A 26,099-nucleotide genomic window follows, 5' to 3' on the forward strand; every position below is an offset into this window, starting at 1 on the left:
TTCTGAATTAGGAAAGCTGGGCATCAGTCACTTAAGCTCCTTGGCCATCTCTTCAGCTTCCTAGATTGCTTTAAGATTTTTAGTTGCCAGTGTCTCAGACAGGCAGATGCCCTTTCCCTTTGATAGCAGATCAGCTTATCATCACTGTCATTATGATTGTATTTAACCCTTTTCTTCCCTGTTTGTACATAGGGTAAGGGTGTCATTTTATCACTGCCTCTCTCGAGTCATTTCTGCTGTCCTACCATCTTTGACATTTATTCCCAGCTGTCGCAGGTCTTCTCTTACAAAAAGCACATCATCTCCTTTTGCCTTTTTTCTCTCTCTCTCCCAAATTAGTCTGTTGTCCTGTACCTCCCTGCAGTTGAGGCTGCTTTGGCTTTAACTCTGATATCTTCATGTCTTTGTCTGTCCTACCATGTACATCTCGCTACCTGTTTCAGGCATTTCATCTCCACCATGCTTCTCAGCTGCTGTGCCTTCACTAACCCAGTTTTTTGTTCAATACAGAAGCACTGATTGGACTACTTTTCATTTTGCATTCTGTTGTCAAATGATTCCCCTTGTACTTTGCTACGTGGTTTCAGTACTTTTGATTGCATCTTTGATCTCTCCATTCAGATTTCCGTTCTCCTTAACCATAGCTGCAAGATACTCAGAGCTGTTTACTGTGTTGCAGTATATTCCCTTTTATCTCATTTTTGAGATTCATCTGGTTTCTACCATGTGCTGTTGTGACTTCTGTTTTTGCTTGTACGCATTTTCTTGCCACGTGTCTTCAGCTTTGCTTTACAGTTCCATATTTGCTAAATTTCCTGTTCAGAGTGTGATTGTTGTGCCACATCATGTGCATACAGCAGATTTGTTGTTCTGTCCTCTAACTTTTGTGCTGATAGTCACCAGTATGAACAGGAGTGGGCTCAAAGCTAAATCCTGATGCACACCCATTCCCACTGGGAATTAAGTCTGTGAGTCTGAGCACTGCTGCTTTTGTATTGTGTCTTTGTACGTAGCTGTGTATGTGAGATCAGCTTGTATCAAGGTTATTTTGAAGGATGTTAATTATTGAAAAGAGTAAGCTTCTCCTTAAAATTATCTGTTTCATACCTACCTCACTGACTGCACTGTGTTCCACTGTATGCCTGCAGTGCTAGTTATGTGGACTGCATTGTGTCATTCAGACCTGTAGCACTTCAAAGATGATTATACATCACCAGTGTTACAATGTAGCTTAATTGCAATACTGATTTCTGGCATCCAGTACAGCATTTAAGCTGCTTACATGTGAGAAAGTATTTAAGTTGATCAAGTAAGGCAAAAAGCTGTTTTGTTTTGCTCAATTTAAAAGAGTTTTCACACATTTATGTTTAACTGTGGTTCATAGCTCCAGGCAGTCCAGTCTTCTTCTAGCGCACAAGATTTTGACACCTCAGTAATCAAGTGCTGGCAGATATCAGTGAATGAGATAGTTTGTGTCTGGTATTTTCTTATTAATATTTATTTTTAGTATTAGGTCCCCAGTTACATGTTTGCTGCCTAACTTTAAGTTCCAGGCATAGACTTTAATAAAATAGAACTAGACCTGATAGTACCTTGTAGACTATACAGAATCCACTTGTGAATTTAATGACAATTTCTGTAGCCTTTCTCAAAATTTTTTTTTTTTGTGATAGTCATCATACCTTTTTCTAAGTTGTTTTAAATGGCTTGTACAAAACTTGCAAAATGTAGTGTTTCATTGAAGTATTATTATATTCCTGTCCTAGGAATAATATACCATTTTAGAATTAGATTGTGTACAGAATATGCTTTTGGACTTGTATCATTCAAATATTGTCTGTCATTGATCTTCACTGACATCATTTCTCATCCTCCAACCATTTATTTTTTAGTTATATATTTAATCATATTTATGTTATTTTGTCAAGTCTCTTGATGTCATCTTTGCTGGCATTAAAGGTGAGGTCATTACTGCTTTGCTGCATCTATATTTTTGGTAGACCATCACCGTAACATTCAGTGACTTTTAGTGGAGTAATTATGTTACCCACTTTGCAGACATCAGCATATTTGGTTGCACATAACATATTTCCCATTTATTGTTTTTATTTCTGAGAAGAACTGTCCAAACAAATTGGCCACAAGACTTTGAGCCTTGTGCGAAACTACTAGTAACCCCCCATTGGGGAGTGGCAGGTAACCCCAACTTGACTTATGTCATATTGCTTGACAAGTATTTTGTATTTTAACAGTTGATTATATATATAGTTTGACATTTAATGCTATTAGGATTGATTCTCTCCTGATTGCCTTCTGTACTGTGTATTCTTTATCTGCATGAGCTTTCATTGGTGATGTGGGCTTCTCCCACCTTGCTGTAGCTGAAGTGATTATCTTCCATATTGCTTGTGGGTGTGCATATCATTTGTGTATGCGTCTTATGACAGACTGGTTTACTGGCAAGTAGCATCTATGCTTTGCATCCTTGTAATGATGTTTCTTTGAACATCAGTTCATAATTCTGAGCCTCAGCTTTTCATGTGTTATGTTTTCTAGCCTATTTTTTTTCCTGAATGATATGAATCTCAAACTTTCTTCAGTTCTTTAAGGCACTAGAAAGCAGTGCATGGCTGATGGCTGCAAGGAGTGGAATTCTTTATGATGGCAGCACTGTTTACAGTGCCACTTGAGTGCTCTTGTTAGAAGCATCTGTTAGCACAATGTTTCATGTCTAACTTTAAAAGGGTGACTTACTGCAAGGCAGGTTTAGTTAGATCTTTTGTTGCTTGATACTCCTAAGTAATCTTAACAAGACTTTACTGTCTCTGAGCTATGCAAAAAAGTAGATAGCTGTATACCATATTTGCATTGACATTAGCTGAAGCATTGGCTGTTTGCTGAGACCGTTTGGGTGGAATGTATCTGAAAAAATGCATGCAGGGGGAAAAATTTATATCATATTAGATCAAATTACTGGGTAGATTCATGGAAAAATGGCGGGTTGAAGAAAAGTAAGAGTGGTGGTGTTTATTTTATTTATATATATATTTTTAACTTGATTTCACTTGCAGATGATGCAGATGATCCTGATGACCCAGAATACAATTTTCTTGAGGATCTTGATGAGCCAGATGTGGAGGACTTTCGAAATGATCGAGCAGTGAGAATTACAAGTAAGTCTTCGATCAGAGTATGAAAAACATAACGATAAGTGTCTGTTTTTATTTGTAAGTAGGTAAAAAGAATTGGAAATTGTTATTACGAATGATGTTTTTTCTTTCATTTCTGTGGCAGTTACTGGTCCATATTCACTGTGCAGATCATACACTTTTGTACTGTTATGTGCTTGCCCCATTCAGTGCTTTTTCAAGATTATCTTTTTTTCACGTGTGTGCCATTTCAGAGTTTTACCTCCCTGTGTAGCTGCATTGAGTTGTGACCATTAAGCGATATATTCAAGCCAGTTCATATGTGGTAAGCTGTAAAAGATTACCTTTGTAAGTATGGCCTAGAACTGTTATGCTGTAGAGAGCCAGTTTTGCTTTTCTGTTTGTAGGAGTTGCTGCCCTACATACCATCACACTTTGTGTGATGACGGTCTTTACCATTAAGAAGTACTGAAGTGTTAGCAACTACATTCTTGTCTTGTGAATTAAACTCTTGCTATATGAGTATTTCAATAGCTTGTAGCAGAGTGACAGGATGCTAATTTTCATCATCCTAAAAAATGCCATTGCGGGATATCCAGACATGTGATGCAGCTTCTGAGCATTGAAACTCCCCCATGTATGGGCCTGTCCATTAGTAAAACGTACAGTTTAAAGGGAAAAGTCTTTTCTACTATTTCTGGTATTGTACTTGGGTAACTCATGAGCTATATTTAGTGCCCAGTTAGGGAATTTTCATTATTATTTTAATATTTAATTAATTTGTATTATGAATGACATAATTAAATCGGTAGTTTGTAGACTTTTCTGATACCAATACTGTACCCAGGAAAGGTCACCAACAGGTGTGATTGTAGCTAACAGATTCCACTGAAGGGTTGTTACCTTTATCTGTCTGAAGTCGGGAGGTAAGGGACAAAAGTACTGACTAGCTTGTTAATATTTTTCATTTCCCTCTTTGGACAGCTGCACCAAAGTTCGTGTTTTATATTGAAGGATTTAAAAGATTAAAAGCTAAGGGCAAAATTCCAGACAGTTAAGCAACTTTTTCATTTACTCCATGCGAAGTGTAACAGAAGCTTTTTCAAAAAGTAAAAAGAAGACATTTTACAGTGGTCATTATAGAGACCGTGAAGGGCCTAGGTAGGCAGTCATATAAGGGGCAGGGTAGTGTTCTTCCATGTACTTTAAGGTTCCTCAGAATTCTGAATGCAGTCCCCTATCCACACTTCGTGCTTAACCTTATCAGTAAGGAGAAAGGCTTCCCCTGTTCAAAACACAGAAGATTGAACTAACCACAGACCACTGGGTAAGGAAATGTATATGCTCAGGGTACAAGATAGGAGGATCTCTTCTTTAATTTCTACAAATCTTGTGGGTTTCTAATACCATGACAGGAATGGACCCTATTCCGAAGTCAAAGTATGATTAAAGGTCATGACATTAGTATTGTTTCAATCTTTGATGTCAGCAAGAAGTGCTCTTTGCAGCACCTGCAGTGTGTCCAGTAATGACTCCTCCTGCAATTCGTACAGAGTTGCATGTATCAGTAACATATCTGAATATGATTGTAGATTCTTTTTTGTAAGACCCCTTGCTCCTACTACTATTGAAACTGTCTGGGTATCTTTCTTCTACATTGCTATCATTTCTGCCTGTAAATCCTGATATTTTATGACTTTGTCTCTTTGTACGCAAGACACCTGTAGTTACTGGGTATAACAATTCCAACAATCAATGCTACTTTTGTCTTCTTTTCACGGACCACTATATCTTTTTTTCTCACATCTATGTTTTGAACTGTTGGTAATGGGTGAGCCCATGTGATTTAGACTTCATAATTTTCTATGATGTTTTGTGGCTCATGTTTCCAGGGTTTTTCAGCTACTTCAGTGTTATAATGTTCGCAGAATCCCCAGTGCAACAGTCTTGACACATTATTGTGCCTTTCGGTATACAGTCCTTCTGCCATTAGTATGTCACAACCCAGGAACAAGGTGTGCAACTGTTTCTCTCACATGCTCAATGGACTTTGTAAACCAATGTGCAAGTAGTCCATATCTTGGGCGGTCATTATTAAAATTTCATCTTTTGATTTGAATTTGCCTCTCCTTAACCATTCCTGCGTTCAATCCTGATCAGCATGAGGTTGTTCCAGGAGTTTTCTATACTTGCAGCTATATTTATGCATTTTCCACATTTCTTGTCTTCTCATCTGATCATTCACCTTATATTCATTTTTTTGTTTTGTTTGGCACATTCAGTTGCTATTAGATTTTTCTCTACTTGTTTAATTTCCATTCCTGCAAACGGTATGCTTCTGCTAGCCTAAGCAGGGAACTCGTCTTAGATTTATTCTCCTCATATATTTCAAAACTTTCACTGTATTTGAAGTCTTGTGTGGTCAGCAGATATGTATGCAGTCCCATGATTGCAGGTCCATACATGTAATCAGTTTCACACCTCCTTCATAATGGGGAATATGTAATTTTGGTATGCTCTGTTTTTTTTTTTTAAATCATTTGATGAGCATGAAGCATCCTTCTTGTTTTCCTATATAATCTATCCAACACCTTTTGGGGCCAGTCTGTCGCTCTAAAAGTGTAAGTTAGGACAGGAAGAGCAAATTGGTTTATAGCTTGAACTTTGTTCTTAGATGTCAGCGCTGTTTTCAGGAGTAATTTAAGTCTTCCAAAATATTTGTTACTTAGTTTTATTCGCATTTGTTCGTTTTATTGTTCATCCTTTTTCAGTTCACAAATATTTATGCACTCCCTCTTGCTCAAGTTCTTTTATGTCACATTTTTGTCCCAAACTGATGTTTTCTTAGTGCTGCAGCTCTCCTGCTTTAAAGATTGCCTTTACACATTTATCAAGACCAAATGACAGTCTTGTGTAGTCTGAAAAAGTTTTGACTACTTGCAGTTGTGCTTTCAGTTCCTCATCTGATAAAGCTGTACAGTTTTAAGTCATCAACAAAGAGAAGATGAGAAGTCTTTACAGTTTGTTGTTTTCTGGGAACCAAATTATAGCCATGACGTTATCTGTTAAGCAGACAGCTTAATGGGTTAAGGGCAAGGCATAAGAGCAACGGTGACAGAGAGTCACCCTGAAATATCACCTCTGGATTTTTATCCCTGGAATACAATTTGTCCTGTGTCATGGTTTAACTGCAGAGTGGTTTGCCACTGTTTTGTGGTTGCTGTGATGTAGTCTGTCAGTGTAGGGTTTATCGTATACATTTGTAAACACACTTACATCCATGAATGTGGGATACTGTCAAATGATGTTTTTTGTAGTCTATCCATACCATACTTGGATTCTTCCCCTTTTTACAGTTTTTCACTATGACTTTATCAACAAGTGATCCTTTAATCCGTATGACTTTCTTTTATTCTTTTGTTCTATTGCCATAATTTTCTGCAAAAACATAAGGATAAAGATAGAGACAGACCACACAAGGCTAAGCCTTCCAATGACTCTACCACTAAGCAGTTCATCAGTCTCCAGAATTCAGTGAGGTGCCTTCGCAGCCCCCTGATACCAGATTTGATTCCTTTGCAGGCCTCTACTGAGACCCTTTTGGATTCTGGTATGCCGCAGAAATCTTCTTTGTCCGCCGAGCCTTTGGTTGTCTCTGCCTTGGTTTGGTCCGGAGCCGAGACACAGGCACCGGCTTCCAAGGAGGTTTCTCGCACCGCCGAATCTAGAAAAAAAAAAAAAGACTTCTCCGACTACCATTTCTGTCAGACCGATGGATACTCTTGGGCCTAGAGGCAAGGCCACTCCTAAGAAAACTACCTCTAGTCACCATTTTACTCCTGCTCCACCACCCCAAGCTCAAATGCTAAAAATGGCGGAGGATCTTATCACCCTTATCAGGGGTAGTCAGGCCACAACTTCTAAAAGGAAGACAGACACTGAAATACTGACAGAACAGGATTCTGAGGAGTCTGATTATTCAGATTTTGAAGAGGAACAACAACCCCTGACTACTTATGAGGATACAGAGGAATCCATTCCTTCTGCCTCCCCACCAGAAGTTCTTTCTTTTGGGGAAACCTTTCACACCCTCAGGGAACATTTCCACTGGGAATCCCAGGACTTCCCTCAATCTAAAAAAAGACTAAGAGAGTTTCTAGACCTGCTCCAGCACAGACCCTTGGCCATCCCTCCAATCTTAGAGGTGGTTGATGAAGTCTTCCATGAATCCAGTGTAACTCCTGACACCCTCCCACCTGCTCCCAGAAAACCTGTCGGGTATTACTGAGTACCGGAGTCTCACAAATACCTGTACAGAAATCCTGCTGCAGACCCGGAGGTCATTACACAGGGACCAAAAGAAGCTAAGGCTAGATGTTCATCATGCATACAGCTGCAGTCATAACAGATGGGTTCTCCTGCCGTCAGGCGGGTCCTCAGTCGGCCGAATTCCAAAGTCTAGGTCTGGCGTTGGTTGTCGTCGCTTTTTCCCTGACGTCAGTGCGACAGGGGTATAAAGGAACCAGCCAACGCCATTTTCTTCGGTCTTTCTTGCCGCGCGGTGCCCGAAGCAGAAGCAGTTCGCAAGTGCCGGTCGGCCAGCTCCTGAAATTACGAAATTTGGAAACTGAAGTCTTCTTAAAAGCTAAGCACCCCGTTGGGGAAACTTTTCTTGCCTCAGACCGATGTCAGACAAAGTTAATAATTGTATTTCTTGTGGGAAGCAAATACCGCATAAGGATTTCCATTCCCTCTGTATACCTTGTTTAGGCCCAGACCAGACCACGACGTCTTGGTCTGTCGCTTTTGTGCTACATTCAACAAACACACTATTAAGCGTCGGGCAGAGTTCGCCCAGCATTATTTTGGGAAAGCATTTAACTATACTATGTCGTCGGATACTCCGACTCCGGTTTTGTCTAAAAAACGCAAAGACAAGGGCCGACACACGAGGTCCGCGGCCTCTACCGACACCACGCCAAAGCCGACTAGACGTGGTCCGGTTCTCAGTCTACGCCTACACAGTCCCTGATTACCGACAACACTTCATTGACTGTGTCTCCTGTGCCCGAGGTCGCAGGCCCCTCGACCCACACCCCGACTACAGATACCGAAGCCACTCTTGGCGTTGAAACTCAGAATGTGGACAGGTCCACCTCCACTCAAGGTGTCTTCAGACCTTCCTCTTCTTTCTCCATCAAGGCTTTCACAAAGTCTAAAGCAATCATGCACTCTAAGAGACCAGCTACACAGGGCCCATCTCCAGGCCCCATGCCTAAGAAACAGATGCTTAAAATGGCTGAGGATTTAATTACTCTTATCAGAGGTTCTCAGCCCCCACCGGACAAAAGGCCCAGAGTGGAGGAAGATTCCACCCCCCTCTGATCAGGGCTCCATTATTTCAGAGCACTCTGATGATGAGGAACATTCTTACTCCCCTTTTGAAGACTCTGATGTGGAGGAGTCCATCCCTTCTGTATCACCCCCCCCTGAGGATTACTCATTTGGGGAAACTTTGCATACCTTAAGGGAACATTTCCACTGGGAAGGCCAGGATTATTCAGATTCCAAGAAAAGGCTCAGGGAATTTCTCTTGTTACCTCAGCATAGGCCTCTGGCTATACCTCCTGTCTTGGACATCCTAGATGATGTTTACTCAACCCGGACTCTCTACCTCCAGCTCCAGTTAAGCCTGACAGGTACTACAGGGTTCCTGTCTCACACCAATTTCTTTACAAAAGCCATGCTGCTGACCCAGAAACCATCTCACAGGGCCCCAAGGGAGTTAAGGCCTCCATTGCCAAAAATCCATTGCCTTCCGAGAGAGATTCCAGATCCTTAGAAAGGTGGGGAAAAAGGTATATACCTCGGCTACCTTATCCATGAGGGCCTTAAACTGTCAAGTTTCATATGCTAAAATATCAACAGCTTTTGTTATCACGGTTGAAGAGTAAAATGTCACAACCTGAACAACCAGACCTGAAGGAGTTGCAGGAGTTGATGCATAGTGCAGAACAAGTGGGTAAGCATACCTTACAATGTGGTTTTGATGCTCTAGAGGCCTCATGTAGAGCTGTTGTTACAGGATCAGTCATACGTAGGCATGCCTGGCTCAAGGAACAAGCCTTGCCTGATCATGTCAAAGCTAAATTACTAGACGCCCCTCTTCAAAACAATGTACTATTTGGTGCTAATGCTGAGGAGGTATTAAGGAAAGTGGAGGAAAAGGCTAAATCAATGCAAACTGTGAAAGAATTTCTACAGGTTCAACCCCCACGTTTTAGTAGAAATTGGCCTTCCAAAAACTGGTCCTTTCCTGCCACAGACAGACCCCAAAGAGGCAGATACAGGCGCCAGAGGGGCAAAGGACAATCCCAAGGATCGTATAGAGGCAGACAATGGCAAGCTCCTACACAAAGAGGTGGTGAGGACAACTCGCAATCTTTCAGAAAGCAAACCCAATGACTTTCCCCTTTGCATGCCAACCAGGTTTCAAATGGCAGCCCCCTTAGGAGGAAAGCTGGCATTATTTTTAAAAAATTGGAATGTTGTAACAAAGGACAAATGGATCCTGGACATTATAAACAGAGGCTACAAATTCCATTTTCACACCCTTCCAAAAATGAGAGGCATGCCAAACCTGCCACACAATCAAAGGGCAGAGGCACAAAAACAAATTACAGATCTCATAAACATGAAAGCTATTCAAGAGGTACCTACGCACGAACAAGGTCAAGGTTTTTATTCCAGGCTATTTCTGGTGCCAAGGAAGGGAAAAGATTGGAGACCTATTTTGGATCTATCCATCCTGAACACATTTCTACTCGTACCAAAATTCAAGATGCTCACTCTACAGCAACTTCTTCCCATGCTGGGCAAGGAGTCTTGGCTGGTAACATTGGACCTCAAGGAGGCATACCTGCATGTCCCAATCAGACAAAATTGCAGAAGGTACCTCAGATTTCTTGCAGGTTCAACCCATTATCAATTCTCTGCATTGCCCTTTGGCTTATCTACTGCGCCCAAAGTATTCACGAAATGCCTGGCATCAGTAATTGCCTACTGCAGACTTCAAGGGATACAAATATACCCCTATTTGGACAACTGCCTGATCCAAGCGGACAGCAAGCACATTCTTCTGAAATATCTGGCTTATGTAATAATGTTATTGAAATCTCTGGGATACACAGTCAACAAAAAGAAATCAAGGCTAATACCCTCTCGGAAGATAATTTTCCTGGGTGCCAATTTGGACACAAACACCCAGATGGCCTACCTCACACCAGAGAAACAGGGGCAACTAATACAGTACTTCAAAACACTAGCAAATTGCACCAGGCTGACTGCAAGGAAAATCCTGCAGGCTCTGGGATTCATGGCATCTTGCATCTTACTAATCCCATGTGCAAGGCTGCATATGAAGAAACTACAATGGTACCTGAAAAACATATGGTCTCAACACAGCCAGAGTTTGGAAACAATAATACCACTGATTCCATGTCTGCAAAAGGAATTTCTGTGGTGGGCTCAAGCATGCCAAACAAACACAGGTCTTCCATTCGGCAAGCCTCAAGCAAATCAAGTCATCACAACAGACGCCTCGGACTATGCCTGGGGGGCGCACATGACAGATCGGTGCATTCAAGGCAAATGGTCCCAAAAAGGAAAGCACCTGCACATCAATCAAAAAGAAATGCTAGCAGTAATAAATGCTATTATAGCTTTCAAGGATCTTCTACAACCAGGACAACTATTGATAAGAACGGACAACACCACAGTTATGTGGTACATAAACAAGCAGGGAGGAACACATTCTTACCCCCTATGCAGACTGGCCATGTCACTTTGGAACATGGCCATGGAATTACAAATGGAACTACAAGCACAGTATTTGCCAGGCAAGGAAAACTCGCTGGCAGACAACCTAAGCAGGAATATGACAGATCCACACGAATGGAAATTGCATCCAAAAGTTTTTACAGAAATAATCCAAGAATGGGGAAGGCCAGACATAGATCTCTTCGCCTCCCACAAAAATCATCAATTGACAAAATTCTGCTCAAGGATATTCCATCCAAAGGCCTGGAGAGTGGACGCTCTCTCTTTCAGTTGGACATCAATGACAGTTTATGCCTTCCCACCTCTTCCTCTGCTGCCCAAAGGTCTATTGAAGACCAGAGCAGACAGACCAAAGATGATTCTCATTGCTCCGGACTGGCCAAGGCAGCACTGGTACCCACTCCTGAGGAGCCTGACTCATTCCCCACCATGGACCCTGCCTCTACTGCCTCTTCTTCTGACTCAGTACAGCTTCAAAACTCTTCACAGCCAGCTAAAAACACTCAATCTAGCCGCATGGAAGATTCCTTAGCTTCACAACAGGCCCTACTCTCCAAGGAGGTGCAGGATGTCATTTTGGAGGCCATAAGACCATCAACTAGAAAAGCTTACTCCGCAAAATGGAAACGTTTTTGTGTCTGGAATGAGAAAAAGGATTTACCTCAAATACTACAATATTTGGCTGAACTGCTAAGCAGTGGACTTTCTTTCTCCTCCATCAAAATACTTGCCTCATGCCATTTCTGCAGAATACAACAATGATCCACCTTTATTCTCTCACCCTCTCTTGACAGTTCCTCAGAGGGACTAAGAACTTAAGGCCTCCAAGGAAACAACCAGTACCTGCTTGGGATCTTAATTTCATTCTGGAAAAATTGACCTTACCTCCCTTTGAGCCAGCTGCCTCATCAGATTTGCAATATTTGTCCTGGAAAACAGCTTTCCTTCTGGCTATCACCTCAGCTCATAGAGTTTCAGAACTACAGGCTCTCATGGCTGTCCAGCCTTTTATCATCTTCCATCAGGACAGAGTTTCCTTACGAACCAACCCGTCCTTTATGCCTAAAGTGGTATCCAGGGTAGCTTTAAATCAGGCCATACATTTACCTACTTTTTATCCTAATCCTCAAAACAAAGGGGAGAGATTACTACATTCCTTGGACATCCACAGACAGCTGCGTTATTATTTGGACAGAACAAAGCCTTTCAGAAAATCAGAACAGCTCTTTGTGGCCTATGCGGTAGGAGCCCGAGGGAAGCCAATTTCCAAACATACAATCTCAAAATGGATAGCCCACTGCATACGCTTTTGCTACTCCATTCATGGCAAAACTGTTCCTACAGGCATTAGAACTCATTCCACCAGGGCCACAGCCACCTCTGCAGCCTTCCTCAGAGGAGTTCCTACCAAGGATATTTTGGAAGCAGCCACTTGGAGTTCTGTGCATACCTTCTACAAGCACTACAACCTACCATTATACTCCAAATCTAGAGCATGCTTTGCCACTGCAGTCTTGCAGGGCATTTTGGCTCCTCCTAGTTCCAACTAGTTCCTACCCACCCCTTCTTAGCTTTGGGACTCTACCCATCTGTTATGACTGCAGCTGTATGCACGATGAACATAGTACAGTTTTGTACCTACCATAAATGTAGATGTGCGAGTGCTAATACAGCTGCAGTCTAGGTTTCCCTCCCTCCTTCCCCTCTTGGGACAGGCCTATAGGCTAACACATCCTTATACAACCTGATTGGGGTTTTCATTTATGATGTATTTGCTTGCAACTACTGTATTTTGTTTATATAGCACTGCATTATCACACAAATTTATTATTGCCTTCCTTCTGGGGGCACCTGACATCTGGGGCAAGAAAAACTGAAGAAAATGGCGTCGGCTGGTTCCTTTATACCCCTGTCGCACTGACGTCGGGGAAGAAGCGACGACGACCGACGCCGGACCTAGACTTTGGAATTCGGCCGACCGAGGACCTGCCTGACGGCAGGAGAACCCATCTGTTATGACTGCAGCTGTATTAGCACTCGAACATCTACATTTATGCTAGGTACAAAACTGTACTTTCTGCAAAGACTATTCCTTCTGACAAGGACTCCAGAGCTCTGGACAGATGGGGTAAAAAAGTATACACCTCTGCAACCTTAGCTATCAGAGCACTCAGCTGTCAGTTCCACATGTTGAAATATCAACAACACACTTTGGAACTACTAAAACAAAAAATTCAACCTTTCCTGAAGATGCTTATTTGAAAAAGTTAGCATACTCTTCTTGTCAAGTGGTTAAACACTCATTACACTGTGGATATGATGCCCTAGAAGCTTCAAGCAGGGCAGCAGTGTCAGGATCTGTCATTATGAGATTTTCATTGTTGAAGGAACAACCTCTCCCTGATCATGTCAAATCTAAATTACTTGATGCACCCTTGGATAAGGACTGCTTGTTTGGAGTAAAAGCAGAAGAGGTGCTTAAAAAGGTGGAAGATAAAGCAAAATCTATGCAAACAATAAAAGATTTTCTTCAGGTGCAACCTCCTAGATTCAGCAGGAACTTTCCCTCAAAACACTGGTCCTTTCCTGCACCTAGCAGACAGGGGCAAGGTAAGCCCCGTAGGGACAGACCACCCAGACTCCTATCCCAGGGACAGCAGAGAACTGTGGATCACTTCCACTTCAAAGACAGGGAGTTCTAAGCCATCCCTCTATGGCAAAAGCTCTCAATGACTCTCTTTTTCTGTAACAAAGGACCAATGGGTCTTAAAGATCATTTTTCAAGGATGCAAATTCTCCTTAAATGAACTCCCAGTGCCAAGTGGGTACCCAGATTTACCTCCAAATCAGTGGGCAGAGGCATTGAAATAAGTCCAAACTCTCATATCTCAAGTGGTAGTAGAACCTGTCCCCTCAGATCAAACAGGCAAAGGCTTTTGTTCCAGACTATTCCTTGTTCTCAGGAAAGACGGTACTTGGCACCCCATTCTGGATTTATCCCTTCTTAACACCTTAATGGTGGTCCCCAAATTCAAAATACGAACTTTGCAGCAGCTGCAGCCAATGCTGACAAAAATAAAATGCCTGGTTAGTTACCCTAGATCTAAAAGATGCCTACCTCAACATCCCCATAAGGGAATCCTGCAGGAAATTCCTTCACTTCATAGCAAGATTACAACACTTTCAGTTCTCTGCGCTACCCTTTGGCTTATCTACTGCTCCCAGGTTATTCACCAAATGCTTAACTCCGGCCATAGCCTTTTGCAGACAGAAAAATATACAAATTTACCCTTATCTGGACAACTGCAAAATTCAGGCAGATTGCAAAGAAAAGCTCCTCAAGGACCTCCTCTTTGTCACAACCATCCTAACCTCCTTAGAGTGCACCATCAACGAGAAGAAATCAAGCCAAACACCCTGCAGGAAGATCATTTTCTTGAGAGCACTGCTGGACACAGCTTCCCAAATGGCCTTCGTATCCCCAGAAAAGCAGAGCTTCCTGCCTCTCTGTTTTACCCAGCTGGCTGCCAGATGTCCGCTCACTGCGAGGAAGTTCCCGCAAGTCTTAGGGTACATGACATCTTGCATCCTTCTAATTCCTTTGGCCAGGATTCACATGAGAAAACTTCAGTGGTACCTAAAGAGCCTTTGTTGTCATCACTCTCAACCTCTAGAGACCTCTCTACCTCTGATCCTCTGTGTAAGGGCAGAGTTTCTCTGGTGGGCAGGGCCTGTGCCCAGAACAAGGATCTTTCCTTCACCCTCTGCCTAACCGGGCAGACCATTACCACAGACACCTCAGACATAGCTTGGGGCACTCACCTAGAAGGCAGGTGCACCCAAAGTCTTTGGGATGCCCAGCACCTTCCCTTTACACATCAACCAGAAGGAAATTATGGCAGTACAAAAGGCTCTGACATCCTTCAAACCCCATGTCAAGCCAGGGGTTTTCCTTATCAAAACAGACAACACCACAGTAAATGTGGTACATCAATAAGCAGGGAGGGACCGAATCATACCCTCTGTGCAGGCTAGCCATGAACCTGTGGCTGACAGCCCAATACCTACCAGGGATCAACAACACCCTGGCAGAACATGTAACAGAAACTTACTGGACCCCCACGAATGGCAGCTCCAGAGAAAAATATTTTTACAAATTACTCAGGTGGGGAGGAGTCAGGAGGTGGATCTCTTTGCTTCACATCTCAACCATCAGCTGAAAAAAAATCTGTACCAGGGAGCATCACCACCTATTGTGAAAGGTGGATGTGTTGACCTCCCCCTGGACACCCTCTTTGTGTATACATTCCCTCCTCTGCCTCTTATTCCCAAGGTAATGATCAAAATAAGGGGGGAGAGACCAAAGGCCATCCTCATTGCTCCAGATTGGCCCAGACAACATTGGTACCCCTTACTGCGCAGCCTGACCTTACAGCCTCCCAGGCAGCTTCCCCTGATCTCAGACCTCTTAACTCAGGTGGGGGGGGTGCTGCATCCAGACTTGCAGACTCTCAAACTAATCAGCATGGCTAATACATTAAAGGCTAACAAGGAGCCCCTGTTAAGCAGACAGGTCCTAGACATTATCACAGAGGCCAGAAGGCCCAGCACCAGAAAATCTTACGCAAGAAAATGAAAAAGTTTCTGCTCCTGGAGCCAGTCCACACGGGGAAATACCTCACAACCTTCCATCCCTGTTATCCTGGACTACCTAATGGAGCTACTTAATAGTGGCCTCTCCTTCTCCTCTATTAAAGTCCACGCCTTAGTCATTTCAACTCAATTTGATACAGAACAGCCCCTGTTCTCCCATCCTTTGATTAAGCAATTTCTCAGTGGGGCTTCCAATATCAGACCTCCCAGAAGGCCACCCACTCCAGCCTGGGAACTGAATTATGTTTTGGAAAAACTAACTTTACCACCCTTCGAACCTGCTGCTTCTGCAGAACTAAGATACCTCTCCTGGAAGACTGCTTTTCTCCTAGGTATCACCTCAGCCAGAAAGGTTTCAGAACTTCAGGCACTGATGGCCTTTGAGCCCTCCATCATCTTCCATGCAGACAGGGTCTCCCTGAGGACTAATCCCTCCTTTATGCCCAAGGTGGTTTCTAATGTAACTCTCAACCAGGCCATGCATCTACCCACCTTCTTTCCTAACCCTCAAAACAAAGGGGAAATAATTCTGCACTCACTAGACGTGCACAGACAGCTGAGATACTATCTAGACCATACTAAACCCTTCAGGAAAACAAGCCAACTATTTGTCAGCTTTGCCCCAGGAGCAGAGGGGAAGACCATTTCCAAACAAACCATTTCCAAATGGTTATCACACTGTATCCATTTCTGCTACACATTGCATGGGAGCCCCCCCCCCCCAAGTCTATTCGAACCCGTTTCACTAGGGCAGCCTCTATGTCCACAGTATTCCTCAGAGGAGTTCCCACCTGGGACATCCTGGAAGCTTCCACCTGGACTTCTCTCCATACCTTTATCAAGCTTTACCACCTACCTCTATTTTCTAAGGTTAGGGCAGGGTTTGCCTCTACAGTTCTGCAGGGCCTGCTGACCCATTCCTAGGTCTCTTACTAATCCTACCACTTTTTGGGAATCCTTCCACAGGTGATGACTGCAACAGTGAATCACGAAGAACATAGTACAGTTGTGTACACTTATCATAAATATAGATGTTCAAGTGTATTCACTGTTGCAGTCCTGGTTTCCCCCCTCCTTCCCCCTTGTATCTTCTTTCTTTGGGGAGACATAAGTTTCTAATGGTGGCTTTTAGCCACCAGGACCTGTTTACCATATTTATTTGGACCTCTGACTGGTTAGGGCAAGAAACACTGATGTAGTGGCATCTGCTGCCCTCCTTTATAGCACTAATGACCTGACATCAGGCAGCAAGCAACAGCAGCTGACGCAGAAACACATTGGCTATGGTATTCGGGCCGGTCAAGCGCTACCACAGCAGGGATAACCCACAGGTGATGACTGCAACAGTGAATACACTCGAACATCTACATTTATGGTAAGTGTACATAGCTGTACTTCATTTGACTCAAGGGATGATTTGGAAGATAATATTGGAGTAGGGGTCTAATTGCTGGGTAGGTGGACAGTGTATGGATGACTTTATGGGTTAAGGTAAGATGCGTATAAGATCGGTATAGAGAAAGCTCAAACCAGTTAAGTGTTTTTAGTGCTAAACGCTGGTGGGCCTGGTAAGGTTTGTTGCAAGTGAATCTGGCAACTTTGTTATAGCACTGTTCCAGTTTAGAACTAAGTGAGGCTTGTAGGCTAGCCATGATAGGGGCTTCATATAAGAGAAGAAGGTCAAGTCATCGCTAGAGTTACCTTGCCAGAGTCTGTAAGGAATTTCTTTACTCTGTGTAGGGTGCCTAGTTTTCGATGGGTTTTCTTGATGATGATATGGGTATGTAAGTCAAATTTAAGACTGCTGTCAATTGTCATGCAAAATAGTTTTTTATGCAGGATTGTTTCAGTTATGGTATTATTTAAGGAAGAAATTTTAAAGTTGTTTTTTTTTCATGGAAATGGGATTTTGGGAAAAAAGAAGGAAGTATTTTAGTTTTTGGGGATTTAATAGCAGGTGATAATCCTGTAGCCAACTTTCTACAGAGTTAAAGGCTTCTTGAGTAATTCTCTAACAATGTATTAGGTTGTCAGAAATACATGTGAAGGGTAGAATCATCAGTTTACTGTATGAAGGAAGCTCATGTATCTAAGTTATATATGGATGTAAACTGCAAGTATATTAGAGTAGAGGGCCGAAAATGGAGCCCTGTGGTACACCATTTTTTCTCCCATCCTTCCTTCCTGTTAATACTGGAAAGCCGTTGAACAGACTGGTGTTCATCGGTTAAATAATTATTAAACCGTAGTAGTGTGGGTTGTGATAGCCCAAGAGAAGACAGTTGGTAGTGGCGTTTTTGTTGAGAGACTAGATCAAAAGCTTTAGGGAGATCAAGAGACTTTGTCTCTGGCTTTGTTAATAATATCATTATGGAATCACTCTATCTGGAGAGTCAACAGTGAGTAATGCATAACAGGAGAGGTCTCATGCTGGCCATAGATTTGTTGCTTTGTCAAAGGTGCCTTCATCTACTAGTTTCCAGTCTCCAGCCTAAGTCTGACTAAATATGTTATACTGGTGAGCACATGACTTGCATTTCTCTGTGAATGCCTTGTGAGAATGCCTCTGGACACCTCCAACAGGAGGTATAAGGTGCCTCAAATACACACTGGGAGAAGTCCCCCAAATGGAGTCAAGATTCAGAGGGAATTTCTCTCTCTCCCTCTCTCTCTCTCTGTCTTTTCTTTGAATGGCTGGTGATATGGAACTCTGGTCTTACCTTGCTTAGCTTGGTAACATTTAACCTTCAGCAGGACAAGCAATTTAAAAAGGGGGTGTATGGATATGTCGAGCACAGATTGTATGTAAAAAGTCTTAGCCTGGTTTACATCCATTTTTGCATTCATTTGTAGAGCCTGGGCTAATATAAGGCTTTCAGTCTCAAAAACATCGAAAGTCAAAAAGAATTTTCCTCACCGAAAACCATGTGGTAATAAATTAGTTTATGGCAAAAGATACTAACTCGTTATTCACGTTTTTTTACATTTCTTTTTCTAATGATTTCTACACTTGTATTGCAGTATTAAATGGAATGCATTTTGAGCTGGTAAGTTTTATGTATTAAACTTTCTCACATTTACTGATTGTCTTTTTTTCTTTTAAAGAAAAAGAAGTGAATGAACTGATGGAGGAATTATTCGAAACGGTATGTCTTGCAGTTATAGTTGTAATCTTTTTTTCTGATTTAAAAAAAAAATATTCTAATCCCCTGACAAATTTCTGATGGTGAAACATTTTACTTGGTTATCTAAACTGGTTTTCAACATCTTCAAGTTTTATGATGAAACAGCAGAGAATGGAAAGGCACTCACTGGTAGAATTTTACTGTATGTATTAATTTCAGATGCTGATTTTAGTTGTTGAGATTTTGCAACTAACAATTTGCATATCACTCAGTTTCAGAAATAAGTAGTTTTTTTTTTTTTTGGCTTTAGTGTGTGTGCACCTCAGTAATATACAAAGGCTGTGTAACCCTGTCTCCCTGATTGAACTAGTATCTTGTTGTTCTCTTGTACGTGGTGTCCTTAGCACAGGGTCAAGAGCTATTTTTGCTGTGAGGGTGATTTCTGTCCTCACTGGCATTTTGATGTTGAGAATGTACAAGTATATGCACTAATTCCTCCCTTGGCTGGAAGATAGATGAAATAAATCACTGAAGGAACCACAATGCCTTCCCTATACATATGCATGTGTGTCCATTTCCATTACCCTGTGATAAGAACTAGTGCATATCTGGCTTGGTGGCCAATGCCCATCCTAGGGCCATCCCTGTGGCATTGCTTTTCTTCTAAGACATTGAATGGTGCTTGCCTTAACCTCCTGTTTCAATGGGTGAGAATACCCATCATGCCAGCTCCATCAGTCACCTGAGCTGCTAATCTAACCCACATAAAGTAGACCATAGTCAGGGCTTTATTCTTTGATGCCAGTGGCTCTGAATTGATTTTTAATTTTTTTTACACCCAATGTCTGTTTATTAAAATCAGTTACGGCCCGAAGGATATGCCAGATAGGTGGCTGCCTAGAGCATCACTCTTGTAAAGGGTGCCTTTTCTGATTTTTTTCCTGCTGTTCATTTCACTTGTAGCTATGCATTATTTTTAATTAATAAATGCAAACAGGACTGCAGTATTCCCCATGCTGTTTTTCACAGCAAAACAAGCTGCCTTACAGGTTGAAATCGTACAGTTTATTCAGATGTGAAACAGAAGTGATGATTAATACTAAATTGTTTTTTTGGCTTGCTGTGACATCACACCCCCAGTGTTTCTGACTGCCTATGAAGATAGTGAGTCAAAATGCCTTTCCATGGCCAGAATTTTTTCATATTCTTAGTCAAAAATCAAAGGAATTGAGAAGAGGAAGTGAAGACTGTGTTTGAAAGCAGAGAGCCAGTTTGGTGCTTTGTAGCACAATGTTAACCAGTGTGGCTTGAGGGGAGGGACTGAATATGTTTGAGAAGATAGTGTAGTCATAATTTTGTTCACACTTCTTTGCAATCAAGTGGCAGAAATATCAAATAAATATCTAGATTTGGAGGGGATTTCTGTATCTAAACATAATAAAGTTAAATGTTACCCTGGCCATAATTTGTTTCATATTTCATCATCGTCAAAACATTAGAAATGTACAGGAAAATGGGACTGTATTTGGGACTGATGGCAAGGTGTATGTGAAAGTAGCCAGTCTTCCATTCAGCTTGTCCTAGGCAACGTATGTTTGTATGAAACCAGTTTACTTAATTGCAGTCAAATTACTGTAGCCATTATTTTCCTTTATCACAATCAGATGTCAGAAGTTTACATTTGATAAATTTGCACTCTTTTAATGAGAGGTGGGCAGACAAAATTAATGCAGCTGATCGTCATACTTGCCTGTGTGGGGCATTGTGTGTGCGTATGTGTGCGTTTGCTTGTGAGGAACTAGTTGAAATGCTTTATTTTTGCCATTCTTTCAGTTGATCAGCCAGATGTGTACACAGTCAAAAATGGTATTCTTAAGAGATGTGAAAGTAGTCTGTATATGAAACTGTCTGAGCTATGCTGTCATTTGATCACAGGTAAACAATAGTTGATCTGTTATCGAGTGCTGTGTGCATGCATGTGTACACATGCTTGTACATGCAAGCATGACATAGGAAGGTGGGAGGAGGATCTGTGTGAAAATCATCATAGGTTTTGTTTATAGGCAATTTATGTGATGTAGCTCCTCATGGTACTGTTTGTGCAAGGAGCTGAAACTAACGTATGTCATATTTTCTGAATATATAGAAAGATCAGCCCATGTTTCGACATTTATTTTATTACTTTAAAATTATACAGCATCCCTACTGCAAATGTCTTTAGATCAGTGATCACCAGCCTGGAGGTCAAGGATCACTTGTGATTCTTTAGCCTTCTTGGTGCAGCCCTTTTGTCTGACCTATCTAGAGATAAACATTCAGGTAAATAGTTGTTTGGGTGCTGGAATGGGTTTGTTGTCTATTGGTATTACCGTGCAAATAATAATAATAATAATATGAAACTCTTAGTGACAAGGATTTGCATAATGTTGATGAGTGGGATGCCTAGCCCTATAGTGTAAAAGAATGAAGCTCTGGTTAGCAGCCCAGATGACCCACATTCTGTTAACAGCATGGACACTTGAGGGACTGAATGAGGGAAGATGAGCATGAGTGTTTGGCACTGGTTTGCCTTGTACTCATTGGGAGGAAGGCTGCTTGGGTTGCATCATTTTCTGGCTTGGTGCATTGCTTTCCCGTAGTAGCATTGTTGGCATCTACTTCTTCATTCAAAGACTTTAATGGTAAGTTAGAGAATAGGAAGTGTGCATTGGAGTATGCACGCCACCTTTGGGCAGGCAGCTGTGTCAAGTCTGCAGACAGTCTTAGGTGTAGACTGCTACAAGGAACCAGCATGCACACAGGCCTACATCCCACTACCTGATTCGTAAAAGTGGAGGAATAGATGAGCCTGTAGGTTTCCATTGCAGGAACAGATGGGCCATAGTGATCTTACTTGGCTCAACAGTGACCGGCTCCCAACCTCACAGAATAAGTGAACTGCTGGAGTACAGATGTCATGGAGGTAGAGAAAGGGAGACAAAAAAATAGTGGGAATCTAATTTTGTGTGTTGAGCAATATATAATGTACACTTTTGGTTGTGTGGCAAAATTATGTATACTTGGAGCATATATTATTTTCTGGTATAGTATATTTACTAGTCTGTGTACTCATATTGATAAAAAGGTCTCATTCTAGTAATAACTCTGCTGCTTGCCCAAGCAGTACAGTTAACTTACCCTTGAGCCATTCCCAGTTAACATCTATTTTTCTGTTTTCACAAGGCACAGAAGCTGAAATATTTCTCAATGATTTCAAAGTGCACAAATGTCTTGCTCATGTTGTAAACTCCTGCTAAAGCTGCTGTTAAAGGTAGATCTTGCTAGAGACACTGTTCCCTAATGAGATATGTTTTCACTTATCCCATCATTCTATTTAGAGTGTTGCAGTAAGTTAATTTCACATTGTTTAATTTCTTTTTAATCAATTTTTTACAAGCCATGTCTATGTTATCCGAAGTCTCATGCCATTTTGTGAGGTAGGGGTGGGTTTCTGATGAGAGGATTATTATAGTTTGCACTTTTCAATCTAGTGTGATAGTAGCCTACGCAATGTACAGATATAGAAGGTTGGTTATCATTGCTTTAGATTTCTTTTACAAGAAATAAACACATTTCTCTTGTTCTTACTAGCAAATGTGTAACATATAAAAACTTAAATATATTCTGCTTTTATCATCTACAAAACTATAAATGTTATTTGTCCCTGAAAGTGTTTATATGGAAAAATAATTATCTGTAATTGTAGACTGGCACTCAGAATTTCAACCTGTACCTTCACTGTTACTTATGTACCTAAAATGTACAACTACAGTTTAACACTAACTATCTAGATTTGTTGGCCGAAAAGATTTTCTAGAATGATACTAAACCTGCATTGGTAGGCATCCTTAGGAGACGATGTGTAGCTGTTAGAATGTGCATGTCTGCCAACATCCGAGGCATATATGGAGAGAAGCTGCCTTTTGTAGTCAGAGCTTACAGGTTGTGTATTAAAGAAAAAGGCAGTTTAATGATCATTGAGATCATCTTTAAACATTTTTGGCTTTTTGGGGGGAGTGTATGTGTCTTTGAATGTGTAACAGGGGTTCCTGGAAATAGGTAGGAATGCCCTGGGGAGGTGCCTTTGAAGGCTGTTTAGGGCTCCATCTTACTTAAGGCTGGCCGTGATTAAAACTGGAAAGAGTTCTTGTTATCTATGACTAAGGATATGCATAAGGATATAGTAATATGCCTCCTTGCTTCCATAATCCCTGACATGACTGCATTGTGTTATGAAATATTCATAATGTTATCAGAACTCAGAAATAAAATAGAACTGGGTATTTATACCCATAATTATACATATTCGTAATGATAAAAACTATGTTAAGAAAGAAAATCCCTTTCTTGTTTTTGGAACCTGATTCAGCTCACTTCCATGCATTTACTCTCTGTAATTTATTTTTCTCCATTTATGTTTCATACAGTCAAAAACATACCCACATTGCTACCATCTCTGTCTAATCTACTTTACCATTGTTCAGTCCTCTTTTAGCTTGCATTATCAGATCAATCCATTTCCAATCCATACTTCTGACCATATAAAAATGTCCATCATGTAAGTTTTCACCCTCAAACTTTTTTCCACCTGATTTCATTTAGAAAGTCTGTACCAACCTTCTCTTTCACTCTGTCTTCCCTTCTTTTATCCTTTGCTCATTCTGAGTAATTAATCAACAGGTATACTAGTTTCTTACTGTAACAACTTCATTCTTCTCTGTTACAGAATGTAAATCAGAATGACAGTTTTGATGACAACATTAGGGAACTAGGTCTTCTCTCCTCCCTCTTCACTCTACTCAGCTGTCTTTTGTGGCTGCTAACTTGTGTGCATAAAGTTAATCTAATTGCTCCCCCATCCCCTAGAGTAACTATTAAACCTTGGTATGTAGGTATTTTCTCTCTTGCTGCTCATTTTGCACTCTTAACTATGTTCAAGCATGTTTATCCTGTTACTGTGTCATTCCTTATATTCTGTGTTTCTTCTGCTGCAGTAGTCATTCCTTTAAGTGTTTTAATCACATCTGTCACCCACCTTCTGTGTTATTTTTGACTTGGCTGATAAGAAACCACTCACTGTTACAACTTCCTGTCCTTAGTGTAGCCTGTACAATCTGGCCCTGTATCATTGGCCAGTGATAACACTGTTATCCCTGTTTTGTGTAAAAACTATTAAAAAGAAAAGTGCAGCCTCATATTGTACCATTTCTGCCATCTGTTACTGTTGTCCTAAAGACTGGAGGTATGCATCCTTAGTCTTGGTGCTTTCTGTAATAGACTGCTTATATAGCTCCATTCTTAGTATCTCTTGTTCCAGTTCAACCAGATTGAAAATTATGACCACTCATGCTCACATCATATGAAATAAGGATGATGTCTTATGCATATCTGTTTTATGACTCAAATAAAACATTCCTAGACTTCTTTATATGGTTCATTGTTACAGTGTAATTCAGTACATACATGAAATAGCCACAGGGAAATGCCAACCTAGTCAGACAAATTCAAAAAGCTCAAATGTCCCGGCATAGGCTGGTTTCAGCCAGCTATGAGCACACAGGCAGGCTGGTATATATCCAGTATGAAGTTTTCACTGATTTTCTTGTCCTGGCCTTAGGGCTCCAGTAATGGAAAATATCTACTAAAGCCAAGTGCCCCATTGATGAAATATTTTGATTTATTTAATCATTGTCTATTTTTTTTTTGTGAATGACTTTCCAAGAAACTTGTTTTGTTTCCGGGGACATGACTGAAAACCTTTGTAGTTCCCTGGTCTGCATCAGATCCCACACAAAAGACTGTCATACTAGGTGCTTATTCTTTCTAGGAGAGTCCCACCCTGGGGTAGACTGCCGAAGTTGCAATGGTTTCATAAGAAAGGCTCTTTGGGCAGAAGCTTCCTGGTTACTTACCTGACTTGCACAAGAAAAGCTGGAGGTGCTAAAATAGGTCTCTGCTGTAGAGTCTGATGAATCATTTGTTTGCATAGGTGATCCCCATCCTTCCAAAAAGCCACAAAAAAGAGCATCACTGTAAGGAACCCATTGAAAGCAAGAGCACCTACAGAAAGAACTAAAAAAAGGAGTGGAAATCTGCTGTCTTGGTGTGTAGCAAGCCCAAGGGTATCACAACTGGGGACATTTTCCCAGCCCCTGGGCCTGGTATCTGTTTTACCAGCCAGTCTTTGTTTGACCCCTCGGGAGGCAGAGGGTGTTGGCAGTTCCCTAGCATGACCTCCCTGGACTTGTATATGTCAGGGACACCAGAGTCGAATATACAACTAACACAAACAGTATCGTTATTGAAGTTTTAGCTTTGAGTAGTAAGCAGAGGATTTTCCTTCCCACTGACATTACTCATGAGGATTGTCCAGGGGATCAGGCATCAGGACACATCCACTCCTCTGCTCTCTACCAGGGCCTTCCTGCCACCAAATAAGGTGAGTTCTCTGTCGACCTTTTTACTCCAGAATTTACAGATAAATGCAAAAATAAGTTTTTTTCATGACCATAGAATACATGGCTTCTACTATACTAATGGTCCCCTTAGCCAGACTACACAACACAAAAATCCATTAATGTTTAACCTACAGAGGGAACAAATTTACCCCCTCCAGTAGGCAATGGCAGAGTGTCATGTATTCAGGAATTTACATAATGGGCATCAAAGATAATAGTGAATGTGAGGATGTATTTTAGCTCCTTCCACACAACCAGTAATTAAGTACAACTGCATCACACAACCAGTAATTAACTACAGCTGCATCTCAGGGGGTAGTATGAGTATAGAGTGCATGTCTGCAACCTCCTAATGCAGTGTCTTTGGGAATCTCGGGACACTGGAGGAAGCATATCAGTGTCAAGGAAATGTTGGCCTTTTAACCAACCTGATAAACATGAAATCCACAAGCTGAGAGAAAGAGGAACCGAAACAATAATAATTATTGTTAAACTTGATATTTTATTCAAGTAAAATAAAATTCAAATCCTTTTGATTTGAATTTTATTTTACTTGAATAAAATATCACGTTTAACAATAATTATTATTATTGTTTCGGTTCCTCTTTCTCTCAGCTTGTGGATTTCACGTTTATCTGGTCTGGATCTTTATCAGTTTGGTGTTCTTTTAACCAACCTGGAAACCAGGAGTCCTATACCTTATGTCAGTTAACGCCATAGCTATGTACAAATTAAACAGAGAAAGACTCACCATGTTCCCTTGTGTAGGCCTTCTGTGCAGCACTAGGGCTTAGTCTGCCAGCCTCAGGTGTCACTCAGCGCATCCTCCATCCTTC

General features: G+C 41.4%; 1 protein-coding gene across 2 annotated transcripts in view; it reads left to right on the plus strand.

Annotated features, from left to right (window-relative positions):
• GON4L (gon-4 like) overlaps nt 1-26,099 on the plus strand; it is a 3,426,849-nt gene that overhangs the window by 1,453,427 nt on the left and 1,947,323 nt on the right. For both annotated transcript variants that reach the window (XM_044080158.1, XM_044080159.1), the window contains 2 exons: nt 3,072-3,173; nt 18,747-18,787. In XM_044080158.1, the coding sequence (XP_043936093.1) occupies nt 3,072-3,173; nt 18,747-18,787 (143 nt within the window). The remainder of the gene's footprint in view (nt 1-3,071; nt 3,174-18,746; nt 18,788-26,099) is intronic.

Source organism: Protopterus annectens, chromosome 8.part0 (assembly GCF_019279795.1).
Source record: "Protopterus annectens isolate FY-2018-M chromosome 8.part0, PAN1.0, whole genome shotgun sequence".
NCBI lineage: Eukaryota > Metazoa > Chordata > Ceratodontiformes > Protopteridae > Protopterus > Protopterus annectens.